General features: G+C 41.4%; 1 protein-coding gene across 4 annotated transcripts in view; it reads right to left on the bottom strand.

Annotated features, from left to right (window-relative positions):
• Positions 1-25,159, bottom strand: part of LOC116939054 (transmembrane protein 132E-like) — a 456,039-nt gene extending 430,880 nt beyond the window's left edge. The window contains exons 1-2 of one of the 4 annotated variants that reach the window (XM_076061554.1): positions 24,383-25,159; positions 20,200-21,088 (exon numbers count right to left, since the gene is read on the bottom strand). In XM_076061554.1, the coding sequence (XP_075917669.1) occupies positions 20,200-21,088; positions 24,383-24,464 (971 nt within the window). In that variant the 5' untranslated portion in view covers positions 24,465-25,159. Of the gene's footprint in view, positions 1-20,199; positions 21,089-24,382 lie in introns of those variants that run through there. The other 3 variants (XM_076061566.1, XM_032946937.2, XM_032946939.2) reach the window with 3 other exon arrangements.
• Positions 25,160-25,387: the final 228 nt, after the last annotated feature.

Consider the following 25,387-nt stretch of genomic DNA (forward strand, 5'->3'; position numbering starts at 1 on the left):
CTTTGCATGGCAGAAATCGCTCCCGAGGGGGTTGTGTGCTAATTACTCATTCCATCCAAGCTGAATGTAACTAATGGCACCAGTCAAACTGATAATGAAAGCTACAAAGCCATTTACATTCATGACATTTAGTTAAGACTGTTACCCCTGAGCAAACAGGGGTATCATGAGGTTGAAGTAAAATGGCAGATCTGTAAGATAGATTCCCACAAAATATGCATCTGCTTTCAGATTATCCAGATATAGTGATTATGCATTTGCCAAAAATATAGATCCTAAGATCGCTTGTCAATACCGCAGTGTCTAAATTAACGTTGCAATAAATGTTCTTGCAAAAATTGTATACCTGCTCCATACAAATAAAAACAGGAATGTAAAGACATTAAAAGTACTCCCTGTCTGCCCCTAATAAAATCATACAGAATGTACCTGATCTCATCGCAGCTCCGAAGGTAAGCAGATTGAATGCACACCTGTAATCCAGCACTTTGGAGGCAGCGAGGGTTGTTGGATTGTATAAATGTTGCAAAACTCCCTTCCTTTGGGCGTCGAGATGTCATACCCAGGCTCACCAGATGAATGCAGTGCAGCAAAAAATGTCGACTCCACTTGTTCCATTTGTATGGGATAGAGTGTTTCCCCTTGCACACTTGGGTTTGTTTCTGGATGCCCCCCTTTCATCTCGCATATAGAATCTCATTAATTGCCTTATAACAACTTGATATTATCACGTGGCTGCCTTCCTGCTTGTCTTCACCTCCCAGTCGTTCTCTCTCTATGAGAGGAGAGTGAATATTATACTCGTTATAATTTTAAATCAGATGCTATTGTCTGTAGTTGGGCTGCGTTGTGGGCAACATGTGGCAGTGCAGCAAAACACAATGTGGTCTTCTACCATGCTCCCCAATGTGTGCTCCCTGCATTCACCAACCTTCAATGACCAACATGGTGACTTAAATAACCACCACAACTCCCGGTCTGCAGTGTGAGGAGCCTCTCATCCGGCAGTGGTTTGACAAATCATCATGTACAACCTCTCTGCTGGCCATTACGGTAAAGTTAAATTGTCCATTAATAGGAATATATTTTGTTCCTCCAATGCAATTGATTGCACTTCGAATGTCACAGTTAATAACTTTGACTCTCATTTTAATGTTTGGTATTTTCTTCATGTCATCTCATTATGGATGTTCCATTTTTGTACTTTATTTTTTTCATCATTATCAAGTCTTTTTAACCAATGAGGAGGCTGCCAATTTGGGTTCAGGTTAAATATTAACAACACAAGCAAGGAACATCAGAGAGGATGTCCGCCGTGGAGATGGAGGAATTAAATCAGCTCGTGGACAGGTGCTGAATGGATTGTTACATCTCAGGACCATGAGCGATGACGGCAGCTTGGGGGAGGGCCTTCATCCAGCAGTAGATCGACCATGGCTGATGATTATGAGCTTGCAAAATCCTGCCTGAGCTGTCTGTAGACTCTTATAAAGAGGAAAATAACCTGATAGTTTAACTGCTGAGGATTATTCTCCAAATGCTGATATAACTTGTTTGATAATGCTGCTTCAGAAGGCTAAGGTCAGGTGAGTATCTACAAATCCTCAACCTGAAGGCAAACATGCAGAACAACACAAGCGGTAGGATTAAAGAGAATAAAATAAACTGGGGCTCACCAATGTGAAAATAACTGCAGAGGATATGAGAAAAGAGAGATACTTCATTCAAAAAGGTGTTGGGTTATGTGGAAAAGATTACAAAATGAATTGGGGCTTATAGCACTCCAGCGCTGTCCTACCAGACAGTCTCGTCCCTTCACCTGATGAAGGCCGCTTGTGTTGTGGCCGAAACGTCGTGAGAATATTATTGTGTTATTTTATTTTATCAATTTATTATTTTATTCTCATTCTACGTGACTTTACCGAAAGAACCAAAGAAGATGGCTTATAGCAGTTTAGGAGAGTTGGATGTCTTGAAAAATATGACAATCTATGATTGTGCGAAAAGCATGACAAACTCTGCTAGATGGTGCAGTGATTCGTGTACTGCGCTACAAACCTGGCCTTGCCTACATTCAATTCAACATCAGTGGTGAATGGTTTCTGAACTGATCTGGGGTTGCTCTTCACCAACCCATACTGACAAGCATGGTGAAGTATGGTCAAACAACCTCCAAGAGCAACAAGGCATGGAGAGGCCTTCATCTATGAGTTTATTGACAAAGGGGTGTAAATATTTTTTAATCAACTTTATATTATGAAGCTGGAATTATTTAAATTAAGTTGGCCATAAAAAAAACTCGACTAATTAACGTTATAATTATTGGAGAGTATCGTTAAAATTATCCGACTTTCAAGACTGTGAAGAGGTGAAGAGAGGAGGGATGTTCATCACACCCGTGCTGGTGAGAGGGGCCTGCTGTTCATCACACCCGTGCTGGTGAGAGAGGCCTGCTGTTCAACACACCCGTGCTGGTGAGAGGGGCCTGCTGTTCAGCACACCCGTGTTGGTGAGAGAGGCCTGCTGTTCAGCACACCCGTGCTGGTGAGAGGGGCCTGCTGTTCAACACACCCATGCTGGTGAGAGAGGCCTACTGTTCATAACACCCGTGCTGGTGAGAGGGGCCTGCTGTTCATCACACCCGTGCTGGTGAGAGAGGCCTACTGTTCATCACACCAGTGCTGGTGAGAGAGTCCTACTGTTCAGCACACCCGTGCTGGTGAGAAGATGGCGCCGATGATGGTAGCCTCAGCCGGTCGGTGCGCCCTGTTTTGTCTTGTCTGTTAATTCAGTGTTTTGCCAAGATTTTCGAAGTTCTCTAACAAGAGACGAACTTTTAAATATCAGGGAAACAACTCCTGTGGATTTAATTCTTACTTTTCTGCTTCCAGCGGCAGAATAAGTAGGCATTCTAGTCAATGCCACGCTAGGCTTTGCTCAAGCAGCGAAACGCCACCCAAGGGGTAAACGGTCGGGGGCTCTTGTACGGCTACACAGACGCAGGATCCGAACAGTGCTTCCGAGCTTTTTCCTCTCCAACGTACGTTCACTGTACAACAAAATAGATGAACTTCAGCTACTGATGGTAAAAAAACAAAGACTTTCTTTCATCTTCTGTTTTGTGCTTCACGGAGACATTGCTGTGTGATTTGATTCCGGACACTTCGCTACAACTAGCAGGATTCCATCTTGTAAGATCGGATCGTGACATAGCACTCTCCGGAAAGACGAAAGGCGGTGGTATTTGTTTTTACATTAACAGTGGCTGGTGTGTTGATGTCACAGTGATTCTGCAACATTGTTCGCCACTCCTTGAATAATTTTTTATAACCTGTAAACCGTTTTACTCGCCTCGCGAGTTCGCGTCGCTCATTTTGGTCGAAGTTTATTTGCCGCCATGTCCTCAGGTTAAAGAGACCCAACGCATGCTCGCCGATCAGATTCTGAGTGTGGAGCGAGCAAATCCAGATTCGTTGGTTATCGTACTTGGCGACTTTAACAAAGGTAATCTCAGCCACGAACTCCCCAAATACACAACAATTCATTAAATGCCCAACCAGAGAAGGGAACACTCTGGATCACTGCTACACTACAGTCAGTAGAGCCTACCACGCCGTCCCCCGAGCAGCACTAGGACACTCTGACCATGCCATGGTCCACCTGATTCCTGCATACAGGCAGAAACTAAAACTCTGTGAACCTGCTGTGAGGACATCTAAACAGTGGACCAGTGAGGCTGTGGAAGATTTGCGGGCGTGCTTAGACTGTACTGACTGGGATATGTTCACGACTGCTACCAATAGTCTGGATGAACTCACAGAGGCTGTGATGTCCTACATCAGCTTCTGTGAGGACTGCTGTATCCCAACACGTACCAGGGTGAACTTTAACAACAAGCCCTTGTTCTCAGTAAAGCTCAGAAGTTTGAGGTTGGAGAAGGAGGAAGCGTTTAGGAGTGGGGATAGAGACAGATTCAAGGAGTCGAAGAACAGGTTTAGCAAAGCAGTGAGAGAGGCTAAACGACTGTACTCAGAGAGACTAAAACACCAGTTCTCTACTAACGACTCTGCTTCTGTCTGGAGAGGGCTCAGGCAGATCACCAACTACAAACCCAGAGCCCCCCACACCACTAACGACTCCTGCCTAGCCAACGACCTGAACGAGTTCTACTGCAGATTTGAAAGACAATTGGACTGTCCTGAACTACCCCTTCCCACCCAAGAGGCCCCATCCCCCACCCATACTACAGAGACGACTCTCTCCTTTCAGGAGGGAGAAGTTAATAGACTTTTCAAGAGACAGAATCCACGCAAAGCAGCCGGGCCGGACTCTGTTTCTCCAGCCACCCTCAGGCACTGCGCTGACCAGCTGTCTCCGGTGTTCACCAACATCTTTAACACCTCCCTGGAGACATGCCATGTACCAGCCTGTCTCAAGTCCTCCACCATCATCCCTGTGCCCAAAAAGCTAAGGCCAACAGGACTAAATGATTATAGACCGGTCGCCCTTACATCTGTGGTAATGAAGTCTTTTGAGCGCCTGGTCCTGGCACACCTCAAAGCCATCACAGACCCTCTCCTGGACCCCCTTCAGTTTGCCTACAGAGCCAACAGGTCTGTGGACGCCGCAGTTTACATGGCCCTCCACTTCACCCTACAGCATCTGGACGCCCCAGCATCCTACGCTAGGATCCTGTTTGTGGACTTCAGCTCTGCCTTCAACACCATCATCCCTGCCCTGCTTCAGGACAAGCTCTTCCAGCTGAACGTGCCCTACTCCACCTGCAGGTGGATCACAGACTTCCTGTCTGACAGGAAGCAGTGCGTTAAGCTGGAAACACAAGTCTCTGACTCCAGGTCCATCAGCACCGGAACTCCTCAGGGCTGCGTTCTTTCCTCACTGCTCTTCTCCCTGTATACCAACAGCTGCACCTCCAATCATCTGTCCGTCAAACTCTTGAAGTTTACGGACGACACCACCCTCATTGGGCTGATCTCTGGTGGGGATGAGTCTGACTATAGGTGGGAAGCTGACAACCTGGTGACCTGGTGTAGCCAGAACAACTTAGAGCTAAATGCTCTAAAGACAGTTGAGATGGTTGTGGACTTCAGGAAGAATACAGCCCCACTCACCCCCATCACCCTGTTAGACTACCCAGTCAAAATTGTAGAGTCCTTCCGCTTCCTGGGCACTATTCTCTCCCGGGACCTCAACTGGGAACTGAACATCAGCTCCCTCACCAAGAGAGCTCAACAGAGGATGTACTTTCTATGGCAGATGAAGAAATTCAACCTGCCAAAGACAATGATGGTGTAATTCTATACAGCAATCATTGAATCCATCCTCACCTCCTCCATAACCGTCTGGTACGCTGCTGCCACTGTCAAGGACAAGAGCAGACTGCAGCGTATCATCCACACTGCTGAGAAGGAAATTGCCTGCAATCTACCTACCCTCGAGGACCTACACATGACAAGGACCATGAGGCGAGCGAGGAAGATTATGGCCGATTCCTCCCACCCTGGACACTCTCTGTTTCAGCTACTCCCCTCCGGCAGAAGGCTTTGGTCCATCAGGACCAAAACCTCACGCCATAAAAACAATTTCTTCCCATCTGCTGCTGGCCTGTTAAACAAGGCCAAGGGCTTACACTGATTTTCACTTTTTATCTACATAATGACACCTTGCCGATATTACTGCAGTCACGAAAGCTTTAAATCGATATTAGCTATGTTAACCTATTTGTATTTTTTATTTTTAAATTATATCTTAAAGCTATTTTATATTCGATATTTATTCAATTTTATATACTTCAGCCCCTTGGTGTTAGTTAGACTTTTAACCTTTATTATAGTAAGACTTGTTTAAAACTTATTTAAGATTTTAGATTCCTATATGTTGAATGTATGCACCATCCTGCCAAAGTAAATTCCGTGTCCGTGTGAACTTTCATGGCGAATAAAACCCTTTCTTTTTTCTGATGAGTTTTTTTTAAAAAAAGACTGCCACTGCACCCAGGCCTAAACCAAACATATAGGTTCAAGCTGGCCCATCCAATATAGAGCAAAGGAGATTCTTCATAGGGTGAGGTGAGTGACCAGGCACAGTGGGAAAGGCCATGGCACAGCAGGATCAAAACTGCCTCAATCAACCAGAGTGCAGTGAGGCACTGGCACTGCCAAATGAATCTTGTTTGAAGGTCTGCCTCCGCTCACACAGGCCAAAGCATGTTGAGGGGCCTCATAGTGAAAAAAATACATTCCAAATACACATGACAAAAATGAGGAGGATGGCGTTCCAGGCGTTAAATGTTGTGGAAATAACCACTGCCCTTCGCAGTTTAAAAAAAATGAAAAGCTCCAAGACCAGATGGAATAACTGGTTAGCACAGCTGCTGAAACACGAGTCAATATATTTTCTAAATGCTTATACATAAATTACTTATCTCAATCATGGAATGATGGAGAAATCATTCCTCTTTTATAAAGAGAGATAGAACTGATTTGAATAATTACCATCAACCTCGTTTTGCACGTTTATATATTGTTGACAAAAATCTTAAGGAACTGAATTATTCAAGCTACAGATGCCAACCAACCATGTGAGCAAACTGCATTTCTAACTTTTTTCCACCACTTACACACTATCAATCAAATCCTGGAAGTGATAAATTAATATAAAAAGTTTATTGTATCTGGCTTTTATCGATTATGAACAGGCATTTGATTCAATGGAAAACTAAGTAGTCACCTAAGCTCTGACAAACCAAGGCAGTAATATTTTATTTTATATAAACATCATCAGAAGCATTTACAAAGATTGGATTTCTACTTAGACATTGCATGAATAGAGAGGTAAAATACAAATGAGAAGAGTCGGGTAAAAAGATACACCACTATCAAGGTTATTTTTTGAAATATTAGAATAAATATTAATAAATTGGCCATGAGAAATGAAAACTTAAACATAAATGGAGATGGTTTTATCTATCTCAGATATACTCATGATAATCATTTAATAAACAGTGAAAATTAATTACAAGAAACGATGAATGAACTTCACGAAAAAAAACTGTTTTCAAAAAAGGGACAACGTCAATAACTGCACCAGGTACACGTGTGTACCAAAGGCAGTTAGAATAACTACATTCATGCAAAGGATGGAGTGCCTTTGGAAAGTTGAACATAATGATGAAAATGCAATAACATGAATGTGTCTGAAGATCACAACATATTGTGAGTTATGACATATGGATCAGAATCATATAAATTTACAATTCAAGTGTAAATTGGCTTGGGTAGGACACATCACAAGGAGGGATAATGGCCAATGGACAAGCTCAGTCAAACAATAGCAGCCAAAAAAATGAAAAAATGTAGAATAATGTGTCCACCACAGGGATTGAGCCATGAGACTAGTTCACAGTTCATGTCCAGTATTGAAATGGAAGGACTATGAGTGGTGGTGATGGCATGGGGAGGCCTTCATCCACCAGTGGCTACACAATGGCTGGAGATGATATGTTTACCCCAACATCAATGTGACAAGTCTGCACGTTGTGTTTTTTATTAATTTCCTTCCATTTATTTACCAACAAGCTTGTGTCTTTCTCAATGTGTATTATTTCTCAAATATAGTGCCTCTATGCAAGTGCTAAGAATACAATGCGATTAATTACATGCGATAATAAGGTTTCACATAAACTAGTAGAGAACCTGTTGCTCTGCAATTTAAAATAAGAGCGCTATCATTTTAACTCTTCCCACAATCCTCCTGTACTCGGAGCACTAAAAGTAATGCCAATATAATACGAATTGTGAGATTTGTTTTATTCCCCAGGACTTAAAGAATATTCTGGCAAAAAATAATTCCATTAATAGGAGCAGCAATTAAAAAGTTACAGCGATTTTAAATGAACCGTGTCAGTCTTCTGTATATTCCCACCCCCTTTGGTGTCCTTGTATATTGTTTTCCAAACGACTTCCGCCGTTTCAAATGAATGTTTATTTGTTACATTGAAATCCCGTTCAGCCAGTTACCCACCTAGTTTCAAAGGGGACCGTAGCCACAAACATTTATTGTTGGGGTGAGGAGGAGGCCAGCCAGGAGCCAGCTGGGAAATTCGAGGCATAGATTATTTAAATATTGCATAAATAATCCGATATAACTCACGCAAATATAACACAATGTCTATATCACTAAATGATTAATCATTGCTAAAACGTTGATCAAAAAAAATAATTAAGCAGTATAGTATTTATAAGCATTCAACGTATGTGTGAATAATACTCTGGAGACAGAAAATCTGATTCAATGAATCTAGTACGCCGTTGAAATTACGCAGTTAAAAGTGGTTTCACATTCAAAAGCAGTTTTGCATTTGTTTATGCACACAAATCAATGGATTTTTTGTTGGATAAAAATAGTGGGAATAATTGCGGATCCCTTGCTGCTCAGCTACAATAATGTGTTAGCCTGCTGTTCCCTGCCTCGAGACCTCCTTTCAAGGTATCATTGTGGTTTGTGTATTCCACTGTGCCAGCCCCAACCATCACCTTGCTGGAGCATTCAAGCTCTCACCACATTTTCCACTCTCACAAATTACACTTGTTGCTGAAATTAATTTTCTATAAGTGGAATTTCGATGCATGCTGGTTAAAAAAAAACATTACAGAATATGCCACTCCAATGTCATTACTACATTTCAATTATAAAAGGAGTGTGTTATATAATAATTTGGAGCCCTTGGTAATTTGACCATATGTCACCATAATGGTTAGTGATGGTCGATTGATAAATGTGGGGGAAGGGGGGGGCAGAGGGATGGGATATGTTCTAGATTTGAAGTTTTCGTGACTGCAGGGTTCCATACTCTTTGGTTATTTGGGTAAAGTCACGTAGGTATAAAATATAAAAAAATGAAAACATAAAATAAATTGAATCACGACGTTTCGATTGCAACACAAGCAATCATCATCAGGTGTGAGAACTACACCAAGAAAATTTTGTATGGGATATGGCGAGGAGAGCAAGGCAGTGACTTGGTAGAGTACTGGTACAGATACTACTCACCGCAGACAATGGCTGTGGGCAGCAGACACTCAGGTCTCTGGGTACATGATGCAGGGCGAAATAATAATGACGATGATAATAATAAAGTGAGTCTTATGAAGTGCCATTCAAATGGTAGCATGCACAAATAATTGGTACATTTCACAGGATAATTTGTTAGCAATGTATTTTACTTATAGTTGTACGAGAAATTGGATAGCTGGTTACAATTATCAAAAAGGAAACAAAATGTGAAATTTCTAAAACTACCATTTCAATTTTATTATGCTAATATAATTAGGTTGCTAATTATCATAATAAAAATCAAGCCACTGTTGGACGAAGGCATCCCCAGCCATCACTCTCTCACAATCCAGCAATATAAAAATCCACATTGCACCTCCACGCAAGCTGAAAGTAAAAATAGTCTGAATATACGGCCGATGTTCAGTATGTGTTGGAATGCTTTTTAATCCAAGTGAAGCCATATTTGATCATGTATGACAGCTCAACACTCATACATACGTAGAAACATTCCAATTGATGTCAACCTATTAAAAAATACCACCAGCATATATTGTATGGTCATTATGGATCATGTGGATTGCAGCGTAGGCAGAGAAGCAAAAATCATTGTTATGCATACGCCACAGCTTTAGGGTACGCTAATGAGAAAGCAGAGCGAGGCCGTTCCACAAAGATCAAGAGAAGCAGGCACACAAATATGCACATCAGAGGAGATAGGGCTGTTTTTAAATATATATGAAAAGTCTTGCCCAAAAAGAGCCTTCAATAGAATTTGGCTTAATATTCCCCAATGATTTCATGGAGGCCCCTGGGCAAAAAAAGGTCACTAAAATGTCTTCAATCAACCGGGCTCGGTTCCAACCATTTAGATAAAAAGTTGAGACATTGCAGAATTGAAACTGGGTCCTTCATGCAAAAAGGCAGTCAGCATGCAAAGCTTCACATCCACTCATGATTTCCGGCTGTCTATATGCGCTTTACATTCCTCCGAACTCCCCAAATTTTCGTGGCAGGCGAATATACAAAGATATATAGGGCCAGGCCATTTCTGTATATAATCATGTCAGTTTGGTCATGTTAAGAAAAGGTTGAGATCATAATGGCAAATGCCATTGATGCCACCATACCATACCTTCTTCTGTAAGCATCTGAATATCTTACGAAGTCAATAATCTGACTTCCAATAAAAGTTTTAATTCTAAGTCAGATATTTTTAAAAACCTGGTTGATTAAAAAAAAATATTCAAGAGAGGTGGACTTTTACAACATTTAAATACTTAAATGTTTATACATAGTACTTATAATCCTTTCTGAAAACTTTTGAAATTTTCCTAATTTAAATGAAAAAACTAAGCATTGGCACTATTTATTTTATAGGGAACGATAAATAGGCATACTTTGTAATAGCACAGTAGAACATTTAGTCTCTGTAAAATATTAATGGATGGCATATGACAAATATAAAATAATATCCATTATTTCTATTTTTACTGTACATAATCAATTTGATAGTATTACGTAATTCGTGTACATGTTAGTAATATAAATAACTGCCGACGTAATGTAACTATTGCATGTATTTTTTTATACTGTATTAAAAAATTTACTCATACATCAAGCGATTTATTCTGTAATTAATGTGATTAAAACATAAAACTAATTGTACCACGTGTGGACTCGGGTTGCTTGTATTCTGCCAGTCGCGTTGCATTGTTCATTGCATTCAAATGAAGCTTGTATTTAATTGTGCCCCACTTCATTTATCAAGACTGTAATTTGGCAGCACCTAAATATATCACAGTAATAATTTTCAAATCAGTTATATCTGAACGAGGAAGAGAAGAAATAATTTCACAAACTGAAGGCTTGTTAAAATTCGTGCAATGGAACTATACTGTACAGGATATTGTCTGAATGTTTAACATTTCCCTTTCATCAAATTCTCTGTCATGGAAAAAAAAGTTCTGCTACAAGAGCATGCCATCAAGCAGGAGTAGTTAACCACATCACCCGATATATTTTCTGCAGTGGCATTGTGGCTGGAGCAGCTGTGAAGACTGAAGTCCTGCACTCCGTTGCCTCAGTACTAGGTCAGCTAGATTATATGACAGTTATCAGGTATCCCTGTATAATAATGCACTGTACTCACATGGGAAACATGTAAGGAGGATGTGCGAGCAACCGTGCTGCCGTTGTGCTCCATATGGGTGGCGCAAACTTGTATAGGTAAAAGGCAATTACTTGCTCACACCGCTGGTGGCAGAAGGGCCCACCCTCGAGGCAGCTTTACAGAGCACCTCTCGCGAGTTACTATTTTACCTTCTCTTCCACACTGGCCAGACGTCTTGAAAGAGGTGGTAGTAACGACAATTTACCCCGCGCTACGTGTGACCTGCCGGTAGACTAAACTATGGGGACCGCCATGTGTAACTGCTGGGTGGACAGAGAGATTGAGGGTTTTAAGTGCTCCATTGTTTCAACTGCTGCACGAGGAGGTCTAACTGGTGACGTCTAGGTGGCAAAATCCAGCCTGCTCACCATTACACAAGAGCAGTATCCCCAAAGGGTGTTGAATCGGAAAAATACCACAACACGTGCATGTCGCTGGCTCGTTCTCACAAGATGATTTCCATGGTGAAACGTGACTTCCAAACTGTACGATTTTTTTGTCTATCCATAATCTTCAGTGCACCCCCTCTTCAATCCGCCTCTGATGAAATAGTGCATTAAGTTAAGATAAATTGTGCAATACAACGGTGATAGACATCTCTAAAAATCTCAGATGAAATAATTTTTTAACATAAATGTATGCTTTTCTGTCTGCAGCATAATATTATGTTGCTTAAAATCCAAAATGAACAAAATGTAACTCATTCTGTATGAAACCAACGGATTTTTTTTCCTGATTCTGCATTCAGACAGACGTGGTTTTTCTGAACTGACATGCTTTTACTTCCTTATTTCGCTGATTAATGAAAAAACAAATGCATTTGGATGGAGGTTAAAATTATGTGCTTCGAACAATATCCACTAAACCAAATCCTCAGAGGGAATACACCACTTAGCATTTATAATTAACATTTTCTGAGCAATACCTTCGTGTTAGAAATTTTTACTTAACTTTCGTGACCGCTGGAACTCATATTATTGGTTCTTTCGGTAAGTCACGTAGAGATAAAAAAAAAATTTGATTCAAAATAACAGCTTGAAAAAAATAAAAGCAAAAACCCACGACTTTTCGATCGCAACACAACCGGTCTCCATCAGGCGGAGAGAAAAGAGGGGGCAAGCCTCCAATTGCAACTGCTTATAAGTGTTTCCAAAGTGAGTGGGCGGGGGACGAGAGCTGGGAGGAGGAGAGCTGCACGGAGCAAGCAGCATGGGCGGGGCAGCCAGTGACACAGTGCCAATGTCGGAGTAGACAATGGGGGAGTTTGCAGGAGGAGAGCTGCGTGGCTTAAGTCAGCCAGTGGCAATGTAGGAGTATACTCTTTGGTTCTATTGGGTAAAGTCACGTAGGTGAAAGTAAAATAACAAAAAATCACGACGTTTCGGCCACAACACAAGCGGCCTTCATCAGGTGAAGGGACGAGACTGTCTGGAGGACAGCGCTGGAATGAGAAAAGCCACGCTTAGATCACGACCTTTAAGCTGTGTGAGAAGAAAACAAAGCGCCTTGACAAAGGAATTAGCATATAATTTAGCATTGAAATGGCTCATTGAAATAGCTAAGTTAAAGTATACACAATTCACAGGGCCACCCCTTGACAAAGGAATTAGCATAGAATTTAGCATTGAAATAGCTGAGTGATTAGCTTGTAACTGGTCACAGAAATAGCTATGTTGAAGTCAGAGCATATACATTCACTGAGGCACCTAGTACAAATCAAACAGGAGAATTTAGCTAAACACAACCACGCTCAGACCGTGGACCTTTAAACTGTGTGCGAGCAAACAAGGTGTTCTGACAAAGAAATTAGCATAAAAATTAGCATTTGATTGGCCGATTTTAGATTTTTTTGTTATTTTTGTTATTTTATTTTCACCTACGTGACTTTCCCCAATAGAACCAAAGAGTATGGATCCTAGCAGTCACAAAAGCTTTAAATCTAGAAATGTAGGAGTAGACAAGGGGGGAGTTGGGAGGAAGATAGATGTGTGGCGTCGGTCAGCCAGTGCTAATGTAGGACTAAACAATGGGGGGAGAAAGGGGTTAGAGATAGGGGGAGAGAGAGGGGAGGTTAGAGATAGGGGGAGAGACGGGGGGGTAGAGATGGGGGGGTTGAGATGGGGGGAGGGGGGGCATTGCACCTCGCTACACACATCCACACTGCTGACGGTAGAGGTTGACAAGAAAACACAAATCAAGTCATTACCCTAAGTGGTTTGATTGCCGAGTTGAAAACCATCGTCTCCGTTGAAATTTTGTCTGTGTCTGTATATATGGATGGCTTCGTGAACGAATCTTTGTTGATAGCCAGTCGGCTTGCAAAGTGCCATCGTCTTAGACAAATCAATTTCAAGTGAGCCAGCCGCATTAAAGTAATAATCAGCCACGGCAGAAGTATTGGTCTTGCCGTTTTTCAGATCTGCCTTATGTTCACGAAAAGGATGGCATGCTACCTTTAGTGTATGCTTTAATCAAAGAGGCCAGATGGCTTACTGAGCCACTCTGTCTACAGGAAAGTAACCCATACTGACGCCTACCTAAAACCTGATTCCCACCACCATCCATCCCAGAAGAATTCCCTCATCAAAACGCTACACCATAGAGCTCAATGTATCTCCGACCATGAACACCTAACCAGTGAACTCAAACACATATACCAGGCTCTCGAGGCGAATGGATATTCTGACTACACAATCCGCAAAGTGATCACCCCAACCGTGAGGAAGGAGCCATCTGAAGATCCAATCAAAACCATCACCTTGCCTTACATAGCAGGGATAACCATTTTTTTTTCCAAAATCTTGAACACAAGATCCAGGTCCGATTTAACACAGTACATGAAATTCGTGATCTGATCTCGTCTGTGAAGGACAAGATTCCTGACATGCAATATGCCGGCATCTACAAACTAAGCTGTATCTGCGGCAGCAGTAACATTGGGGAAACTAACAACATGTCTCGGACCGTGTTTGTGAACATAAGGCAGATCTGAAACACAGCAGGACCAATACTTCTGCTGTGGCTGATCATTACTTTAATGCGGCTGGCTCACATGAAATTGATTTCTCTAAGACGATGGTACTTTGCAAGCCGACTGGCGATCAACAAAGATTTGTTCACGAAGCCATCCATATGTACAGACACAATTTCAACCGAGACGACGGTTTTCAACTCAGCAAGCATTGGAAAGATGTAATCAACCACTTTGGGTCATGACTTGATTTGTGTTTTCTTGTCAACCTCTCCCCCTATCTCTACCTTCCCCCAAATCCCCCATTGTCTACTCCTACATTGGCACTGGCTGACTTACGCCGCGCAGCTCTCCTCCTCTCAGCTCTAGTGCCCCGCCTACTCACTTTTGGAAACCCTTATAAGCAGTTGCATTTGCAGGCTTGTCCCCTCTTGTATCTCCTTCTGAGGAAGACGGCTTGTGTTGCGATGAAAACGTTGTGAGTTTTTGCTTTTATTATTTTCAATTCATTATTTTTTATTTTTATTTTATTCTTTTTATTTTATTTTTATTTTATTTTCTATCTACGTGACTTTACCGAAAGAACGAAGAATACACCTTCGTGTGGGTTAATGTGTATTAGTTCACAATTTTTGGTGGGATTGAGTGTTTTCTGTGTCAAAATCTACCTTTTTTAGTGAAATTGTATTTGGAGTGGAACAAAGCACAAATAACAAAAACTACATTTTTTGTCAAAATAAAAAGACAATATAGGTGGCGTGTTAGTTGACAGAAACACATGCGCAAGTCTCACATACATTGCAATGCACTATATCTCATATACACAGGATATGTTAAAACATTTAATATAAATGTATAATATAAAGCAATTAACCTAAAGGGGAAACAAATCTGAGTCAATAGCCATCATCTTTGCTCTGGCAGAAAGAATGAACAGCTGAATAACTTCAAAGGCCTCTCAAGGTGAGTTATTAATTCAGATATGCGTGGGAAGCAACCAGGAGCACCACGTCACACACTGCTTATTGTGACTTACCATGGATAGAATTAGATATACATAAGGTTATTGCATTTATATTCACGGCAGACAAGTAGCTTCATAAGTAGGCTCTGAAATTAAATGACTTTCACATGAACTTGTCTCGGTGCAGAAAATCGTAACATTATTAACTAAATATAGTAAATACTGTGTTACATAGGCTTTCACGACCAACATTATCTACTTGCCTTTTGCCCGTCCAAGGACGGGTGTATTGCAGTAAATCTGAAACTTGCAAGTGAAAATCAGACCGCGACGTGATATTCATTGTAATAATGTGTGTGCAATTTGTAAGGGCACAGTGACAATTTAATTTAAAGGTTATAATCCCTTGTTCATCATGACGTCCTTTTTACTTTGATGTCTCAACAGCGTTACGGAGATCACGTGACGTGAGGGTTCTGCCTTTGTAGTGAGGGTTGTAAGTTGATGCTGAGGAGGGGGGAGGAGGCGCCTCGGCCCCCCATGTGGAGTGACGTCAGCCGCTAATTATTATGAATGGGGGGGGGGGGGTGTCCATTGGGAGGATATCACCTTGTTCAATGTGGAGTGACATCACCTGCTCATGACTATTAATGAGGGGGGCTGGTCGACGTGAAGTGACGTCATGAGCTTTGCACACAGACATTCTTGGCTCATTATAGTCGGTAATAATAATGGGGGGGGGGGTCCATTTGGAGGATGTCACTTGCTCATGCTTATTAGTGAGGGGGGAGGGAGTACTCCATATTGAGTGATGTCACCCACTGATGATTATTAATGAGGGGTGGGGGGGGGGTGTCTATTTAGAGGACGTCACCTGCTCATGAATATAAATGAGGGGGGCTGGTCGATGTGGTGTGACGTCACGAGCGTTAAGGACAGATATTCCTGGGTGATTATAGTCGGTATAAGAGGTTTTTGGGTTACATTAACCCCCCTCCCTTCCCTCTGGCTTTCGCACCTGATTGGCTCACAAGTAACGAAATCAAATGTATCACTCTATTTCAGACCAGAACAGGATTTCTCCACAAATCTCGCTATTGCCTGATGATGCTAGTTGTTATTATTGGCAAACCTCGTACTCGAATTGTAAATGTTTGTGGGTTTACACAATGGTGTGTTTTACTAGTAACGAATTGGCATGTTTTGTTTACATGACAAACCTTACTAATTAGCTGTGGGTTTAACGACACATTTACACTTACGTTATCTAATCAAAAAAAACTCTTAAGGATAATAAATACTGCTAACATCATTATTTGGCTCTCATAAAAAGGGCAATTCATTTTAATTATATATATTCTTGTTTCTTTCGGTAAAGTCACGTAGAAAAGAAACAATTAAATAATAAAAATATAAAACAATAAAATAATCACGATACTTCGACTGCAACACAAGCAGTCATCATGAGGTGTGAAAACCACAGCAAGAAAATTTTAAAAAAGTGGCGGTTTTTCTTTCTTAACCGCCACTTTTTGAAAACATTTATTGCTGTGGGTTTCACACATGATGATGATTGCTTGTGTTGCAGTCGAAACGTCGTGAGAATTTTAATGTTTTATATTTTTATTATTGTATTGTTTCCCTTCTACGTGACCTTACCGAAAGAACCAAGAATATGAATCCCTGCAGTCGCGAAAGCTTTAAATCGTTATATATGTTTTATATAACCACTTTTTACGTATAAATTGTTACCTACAAAATATGCAGACATTTGTGAAACAGTTTATTTTAAGAATTAGAAAATTATTTTCATCGTTTATGGCAGTCACCCGTGCTATTACCATTAAGTCAGTCCATTTTTTTATATTCAGGTTATACAGCAAAAGCAATATCAATATTGCTTTAAAGGGCAGGCCATTTTCAACAAGTCTAAACAGCTTTGTAGTGAAGCTAGTTAATCAAGACCATAGGTCACTCATATTCATACACCCTGTATTTCTGCTCCCAACCTTTCTGCAGCTTACGAAGACGAGGCAGACAAGGTGAATAGGTCACTAATACAGGTAGCTTCTAAGCTTGTATAACTAAACAGAATCAGTATATTATCCCCAAAGTAAGTGGTAGGAAGTCCCTCGTGCATTTATAAATTAACTGTTTCATAGGACTGTATTCACATTGGAAGATCTTTAGTCAGATTAATTATTATTTTGGCAAGTGTGTCCTTCCCACCAGGGAAATAGATCACGTGACTTGCGTTTTGAGAATTAATCTTAGCAAGAACACTCAGGTTAAAGTCCTTGCTCTCTGGCTAAAAGTGTCATCATATATCACAGATGTGACCATGGTGTATGGTATTTGTAACATAAACAAAAACGGTGCAAAGGTGGTACTACACTGCAGTACCCCTATTCACTGTGCAAGGGCATCAATCTCCACATGTACAAAAGGCAAAGTTGTGAATATGTGTGTCTGTTCAAAATGTTTAGCCTACTTCCCGACATGCAACAAACTGGAAATTTGCCATGTGGGTACTTTCCAGACTGTACACCATGCAAAAATTATTAAAATACACTTGTGGTATTTTTGGTGGGGGGGGGGGCTCAATAATGCATTTTTTTGCACGGCAAGTGAGCTGTGACGTCAAATCTGTGACATGACCCGCGCATGTGGAAGCGTGACGCATTGTAGTGTAGTGGTGAGAGCGCCGTGCTACGAACCCGGCGACCCGAGCTCGATTCCCGCTCACGGCCACCACCGGTGACGATTATTTTAACCGGTCCTGGGCCTCCCCTAGGTCGACTCAGCATCAAACGAGTAACTGCTCTGCTGTGTGAACATCGCCACTGGGGACCCAAAGGCGGCGGGTGTGGTGAATCCAAGTCCCGGGCGAAGCCGGGTAGTACAGCTAGTAAATTTATATAAGATATTTAAATCCCAAAGGACAGCAGCCACTATAAAACAATCAACATTATATCCTAAAAACATGTAATATGCTAGCCCCCCAAGTTACAGACAACATACAATTTGCTTTACTTCCAGCACCAGATGAATCCAGGCTCTGGAAAGCTGATGTTTAAAAACGCATGGGATTTGTTTTCTGTGGCATATAGAGGCAACATTAATTGTATGAATGTGTTGAATGTATTTGAGCATGATGTAAATATCATTGATAATGGTACAAATGGTGTATTTTCTATGTAAATGTTATTTGCATTCTGCATATCAATGTTAATATACTTTATGTTTTACAGTGATGAATATGGCGCTCATTAGCATGTGAACATTTGACATACATACAGATATGTAATCCATCAAAAGGCATTGTGTCAATATTAAATGTGAGCTAAAGTAATGAAATATGTATAGCAAGGGAAACACATACCCAGACCCATGTTTTAAGTATGATTGATAGTGTTGGAGAATTCGTTTTAAGAAACGTTAGCAATACAAAAAAATATAAAGATTTTGTTTACTCACAACTGACTGGTAGCAGCAGACAACAAAAGCTACAGAAGGTAAAATTAAATACAACATGCAATAATTTCAATTCCCAAATAAATTTATAAAATGAACAAGATTGGGTTTCAGAAAGGCTCCACCTTTGATATACACTGTCAAATTTTTGGATAACGTTTTTAAACTAACTCGTGCCAGAAGGAGTAACTCTCAAACACTTGCACATGTAGGTCAGGAACCTTCATGCTGATGAGCGCATCATCGTCTTTTAGGCGGGTCTCACACAAAATGGGTCGTCCATAGCTGCATGATCCACCAACATCACCGTCCATTTTCTGGGCTGCATATTTGTGCCATCAAACTCAACAATGTTGTGGTAAAACACAAAAAACGTATTTAAACGTAGTTTTCTCAATGCATTGGTCATATTTAGCATCTCCAATTGCACACTATATTAGTGAGAATGCAGTACTGCATGTGGTTAACATTTAAATAATGCACTTATTTTTGTTATAAGTATATAAATCCTCTAAAATACAAAAAAGCCAAATTCATAGGTTAAAGCAAAGTTATTTCTACTTGAAAAATGTCAAGGTAACTCCGAAAGTGACCTGGTAAACTGCTTTACACATCGCGGATTTTATTGTGACAACCTAATTAGGTTCCTTGGCATTACTTTGTTTTCCCATGACCTGTCGTCCTTGGCCAAACGCCAGCACTGTGAAATTTGAGATGTCACAAACTATATTACACTAAAGTGCCCTCAAAATCCAATACAAAGTCGAGTACTCAAAAGTCATCTGCATCGGTTAAAAATATTATTTTCACCACTTGTAACAGGTTAATAATCCCGCAACTCCGATTACAATTGTTCGTTACGCACGGTGCGAAATAAGTCCAACATACATGTTGTGCATACAATATGTAATACCTGATAACTGAAAAACACATCAACGGAGTTACATTTTCACAACACTCATCACATTCAGTCTTATCTGGAGCAGCATCACATTTTAATCATCCGTTCAGCACATAGTAATTTGGCACTGTACCGGTTTTGCATGTGTTTTGAGCCCATACATCTAAATGTCAGAATTGCAAAAGATAAAAGTTTGACAAGACACTTTTCTATATTTTCTTTAATGCATTATAACTGCTTATATAAATGTAAAATTTCTGGCACAATTTTTCAACCCAAATCCTAACCACACCATAATTGTATGTGTTGTTTATTTATTTTGACATTATATTGTGAATAACAATAGTGAGCACGTGACTGTGTAGAACTGTGAACAAGATGCATAAATGATTCTCCAAAAGTAAATGAAAAATACACTTTCAATGTGAACAAAGCGGCTTACATTTTTCTTTAACTTAACTCCTACTTTTTAAGTTGTCATATGTGCATACGGGGACTATTCAGTATACCTCTCAATTGTACTCTTATTGATGTTTATCAAACACATTATCCTGATAAATTAGTGCACTCCATCTTAATAATGCCAAAGCAATTATCCGTCAATTATTTCACCAAACAAGAGAATACATGTAGTTACTAACCTCAGTGTAAAATGCTGCACCGCTGAATTCTCCATGAGCTTGACAGGCACGTCAATGACTTCTTCAGGCCTCAGAGGCTTCGTAGGAAGGTATATTACCACGTTTTCATCGAGATTAATTTCGTGGAGTTTTGGCGCTTCAGGTGCATGCTGAAGGTAAACTGTTCCAACTGGGCTCAGATTTTTCTTTGAGACGGTCTTGAAGGGCCTGATGATGGTCATCTTCTGATGCACGTTAGGACTGCAATCTCCACCCCCAACAGGCTGTAAATTGTAATACAATTCCACGGTGGTGCTGTTACTTAAACGATCTTCTTGCTTCAAGTCGTCAGCGTACAACAGTGGCTCAAACCAAATTGAAGGCAGCACAACTTCAGCCAGGCACATTCCAAGATCCCCCTTGAGCTGACATGAAGTTCTGACCTCTTGAGTTTCGTGAAAAGCATAAAGTCTCACGCAGGGTAATGTATCTGTCTCTGCTTGATTATCCCACTCCTTCCTTGATATGTAAAACAGGACTTGGACCTTGGCATTATTGGAATAAATGTACTCCTCTGCGACCAAAGCCTGAACGTGCCAGTTAACTCTCTTGGTGGCTGATGTCGATGGAAACACAGTTTTGGGTCCCAACTGGTCTTCGTGCAATGTCTTCCAAGCACTGAAAGGGCCATAGCTGACATTTACAATTGGTTCCGCTTTGGTGTCACCAAATATCAGAAGGTGCTGCGATTGTGTCTGCATGCTAGAGTTATATTTTACAACATCTTTCTTCAAGTTCTTTAAGAAAAAGAATGTCTCCGTGTTTAACACATTGTACTGAAGTGGCAACCAAAGCGGCGTTCTTAAGGAATTGTCCACGCTTGACGTCACAGTCCCTATGGCCATTTCACCTTGTTAATAAAAAAAAGACAGAAGAATGCATCAGATAACAAAACAATGCAAAGCAATGGCCAGACCACGTGCAACTAAAGCCCACGTATCCCATCAGCAGTCCAATCAATGTATTACAATTTCTGATGCAAATCTGAGGAAGGAGGAACATATGTTAACGAGTACACAACATCTTTTCGTGTGTTAATGCAAAGCATAATTTTTCATATGCTTAATTTGCAACATTGACCGTGCACAATTTGCATGCAACTCAAATAGCTTCATACAAAGCAACATCAAAGCACATTGAATACTCGGCACCGATACATTGCTAAGAACACATTAACAGTAATTGCTCATTTTAATCACGAACTTAACTGTGCACTTCTACAACTGGCAACACCGAATGCTGCGTCTCATTTCACAGTCACACTATTAATGTGCAACAAGGCCGTAGCCATGGAGTCAACATTGGGGGGGACCAAATCTTCCAGGGTGTCTGGGGGTCCCAACCCAGAAAAATATCTACATTTTAAAACTAATATCCTGCCTAAAATATTTTTAAAAATCACTAATACAGGGGATGGACTTTTTATTTATTTTTTACAATGTCTAATAGTGTATTGTATTACATTGCTCTGTATTAACTTTTTCACCATTTCTTTTTTCATCGTATGTAATGGCAGAGATTAGGGATTAATAAAGTGCAACCATAACCACAATCATATAAACATAAATCTATGGCTTGATTTATATGAAGACAAGTCCAGATATTGTGGCCAAGGTTGAGCAAATAGTTGTATTTTATTTACATAGCATAACAATTTTTTTAATAGCAATATATTGGGGGGGGGCATTTTTAGCATATTTGAATATAGCAATATATGGGGGGGGACACATTCCCCCTCCCCCAATATATATTATAATTACGGCCTTGATGTGCAATGCAGTGTCAGATAGTCCGGAAAGCTGCCTCTGCAGGGAGGCATACTAGCCACGTCCTCTACAACAATGCACTTTATTCGTCAGTTCAACGGTACTATATTGCACATGTCATTCAGAATTCCTTGCCATTCTGTTTATCGAGGGGCTACATCGACACAATGAAAAATGGCTAAATGACAAGTCATATACAGCCTTGAAGAGTGTCTTGGCGTTTTCCATAACACCATCACAACGCCACGTACAAACTAACTCGGCAAACTAAATAAGTGAGACCTCTGACCAACCACTTAATCCTGGGTAGCGTGGCTGCTTTTTAAATCTAAGTCAATGATATTCATTTGGCGCCCATTTAAATTCAGCTGACAGATGTCGATAATCAATAGCACTGCTGAGCTCTGCTGCAGTTAGGCATGTGATAAAAGGCAGAAATGAAAAACATGCGACCTAACATTTTAATCCAATTCATGTGAATTCAGACTGTTTCTATGGGGGAGATTAAGTTATTATATGCGTATGTGAAGTCCAATCATGCCCATGATGTGTTGAGTGTCGGGTGGTGCCCATCTCCACCGGCGGTCCGGAATCGGCAATAACAATAACCTGTTTCATATTCTTGGTTCTTTCGGTAAAGTCACGTGACTTTACCGAAAGAACCAAGAATATGAAACACTGCAGTCACGAAAGCTTTAAATCAAAATAACCTGTTTGTCTGGGTGGAACCAATCTCTTCAACCGAGAACCAAGTTGTCGTGTTGACTCACTCGTAAACAGTACTAACCGCAGCTCGGTTGAATTTAAAATATCACTTAATTGGGTGTCTCTTCTGTTCTGGCTCTATTATTGTTTGGACATCACATTAGCACATTAACATCAACAGTGACAGCTAAAGCACTTGGACAACATCCATCGGGCACACAAGTTAGGTGGCATGTGACGCGTCGAACATTGAGCAGCAGCTTTCACTTAGATGAATCTCTTCCCCCGTGCCGTGGCGTAAAAACGCATGGCAATGCCTCGGATAAAGGCGATGGCAATGGGAAGTAACGATCACTGCCGTAATGACTGATGGATGATGGTTCTTTACATCTCGCTGATGGCGAGGGCGGTGCTCTGTAGTCAATGTAGAACATGGATAGGAATTGGATATTGTGATTAGCGATTTTTAATCTCGCGCCTGAGTTTGAAATGTACTATCATAATATTGATTTTTTTAAACGTCTAGACGTATTGAATACATCAATAAGCAGGGGGCGATAATTAATAGCATTGGATTACTTGACAATAACTTAAATTGTGTGATCTCCGTATAGGCTGCAGAGTATAATTATTAGTCCGGTGGCCAGGATAACGAGAAAAAATATATACAAGTCCGAATTCATATGTAGCTGTTAATATCAACCATGCAAATTATGGCGAAGCGTGACAAATGAGGTGGAGTCCATTCATCGGCAGGCTAAAGTGACCGCTTCAATAATGAAGATGTGGCCACCCATCACACCGCAGTCGCAAACTTGCGCATAATGGTGCATTGTATATCCCATATCCTTTCTTCTTCTGAAGGCGATTGTGCATTCTATGATGCGACACTATAATTATAAATGTGTTTTTTTTATATCAATTTAGTTGAGCGATTAAATGTTTGGGGGAATCTCTGCAATAATTAATGAGAGTTGCACTTATTTTGTTAAACCAGCGAACAAAGTAATGATTAAATAGTCTGCAAATTTTCCATACAGTTGCTCGTGTTATATATTCCCCCGTGATATGAATTCTAAATCTTGTGATGCTCCCTGGTATACATTTACAAAAGCGCACTGAATCATCTGTGCAGCTAAGCCCAATCCACTGTGTGCTTGAATTGAATGTACAGCACTTATACGCGGAATGCATATGCATACATATAAACCTGCATGTAATGAATCCGACACACTTGCACGTTTAACACACGAGGTGCACACAAATGTTAAACACAAACGAAAACTAATTAATATTCACAGGAAACACGCTCCGTTTCTAGTCAACGGAGCGCGCACTGCCATCGTAAGCGTTTAACATTCAACGTGGGACGCTTACAAAACGTGACTCTTCCCCAAAATCAAAACTGTCTATCGGCACACACAAACAACCGAGAATAACATATCTGCGAATGAATCAGCAAGGGAACAAAACAACACACGAGTACACTCATCCAGGAGAGGGAACAGCAAACCAAATCGCATAAGCGCAACCGAACGCGACATATCCGCCCCGCCAGGAGCCCGCTCCACTATCAGCGGGCCATCAGCGCAGGCGACGCCAAAACATCCCGAAAGCTCGCATCACCATCATCCAAATCATCATCCTCATCATCGTGATCGTGCTCTTCTTACCTTTCAGCGTAGCCAGCAGCAGCAACAGCCCAACGATTCCGCTGTTATCCCACGCAGCCACTGTTTTAGACGAACGGAGCATGTTATAAGCCAGGCACTGCTTAAGTCATAAATAAATAAATTCTATCACTCTTATTTACTCCGGATATATTTTTTCCTTCCCCCCCCCCCCTGTCCACTCTTATTCTCCCGTCTTCTTCCTCCTCCTCCTCCTCCTAACCCACCCGCACAAATTGATTCCGGACACTCGAGGCTGAGAGATGGTATTCCCTCTATCGGAAGGCGCTCGACGTCGCACGAACGAGAGTTGAGTCCTCTTGCCCTGCTCGCGTGGTCGGCGGGAGGCCGGCTTGTGTGCACATTGCGCGATGGTACGGGACGGTGCTGCGTGCGTCCGTGCGGCGCGCGTCTCTGCAACTCTCAAGCATCCGCGACCGCTCGCGTTGCACTGCCCTGACAATAGCGGGCGCGCTGCGCTCGACGAAACTCGTGAACGCACAGCGGACCCCGCTCCTCCTCCTCCGCGTGCTGCTCTTCCCGCAGCAGTAGTAGCAGCAGCAGCAGCATCAGCAGCGGCAGCCACACAATCAGAAGCAGCAGCAGCAGAGACCGGGGTTGACAGCCCCGCAACGTGAATTTTCACGAAAGGTTCGCGAATTGCAGCGACTGAGACGACGTGTGTGAACCGAGACCGTTGGATACCCAGAGCTTGGCTCACCTTGGTTACCAGCGAGGAGGCTTACGCATGAGTGCAACTGAACTGCAGGCCAATGACCACACCCACCAACCCCCTACCCCCAAGCATGAGAAAGTCACAAACACACTCACACACCACCCAGGCCCCGAGAGAAGTGTTGACAAATGACAGGTTTGTGTGGTACTGCGTTATCAGTACTGCAGCGCAAATCATACATAATAAACTCAATACATTCGTCAATGACACTGCTCTTTTCTGTAGTATGTGACGTTCCAACTATTGGCCCTTCTTCATTGTAGATAGGCGAT

Source organism: Petromyzon marinus, chromosome 5 (genome assembly GCF_048934315.1).
Source record: "Petromyzon marinus isolate PM22_M1 ecotype Great Lakes invasive population chromosome 5, UKy_Petmar_22M1.pri1.0, whole genome shotgun sequence".
NCBI lineage: Eukaryota > Metazoa > Chordata > Hyperoartia > Petromyzontiformes > Petromyzontidae > Petromyzon > Petromyzon marinus.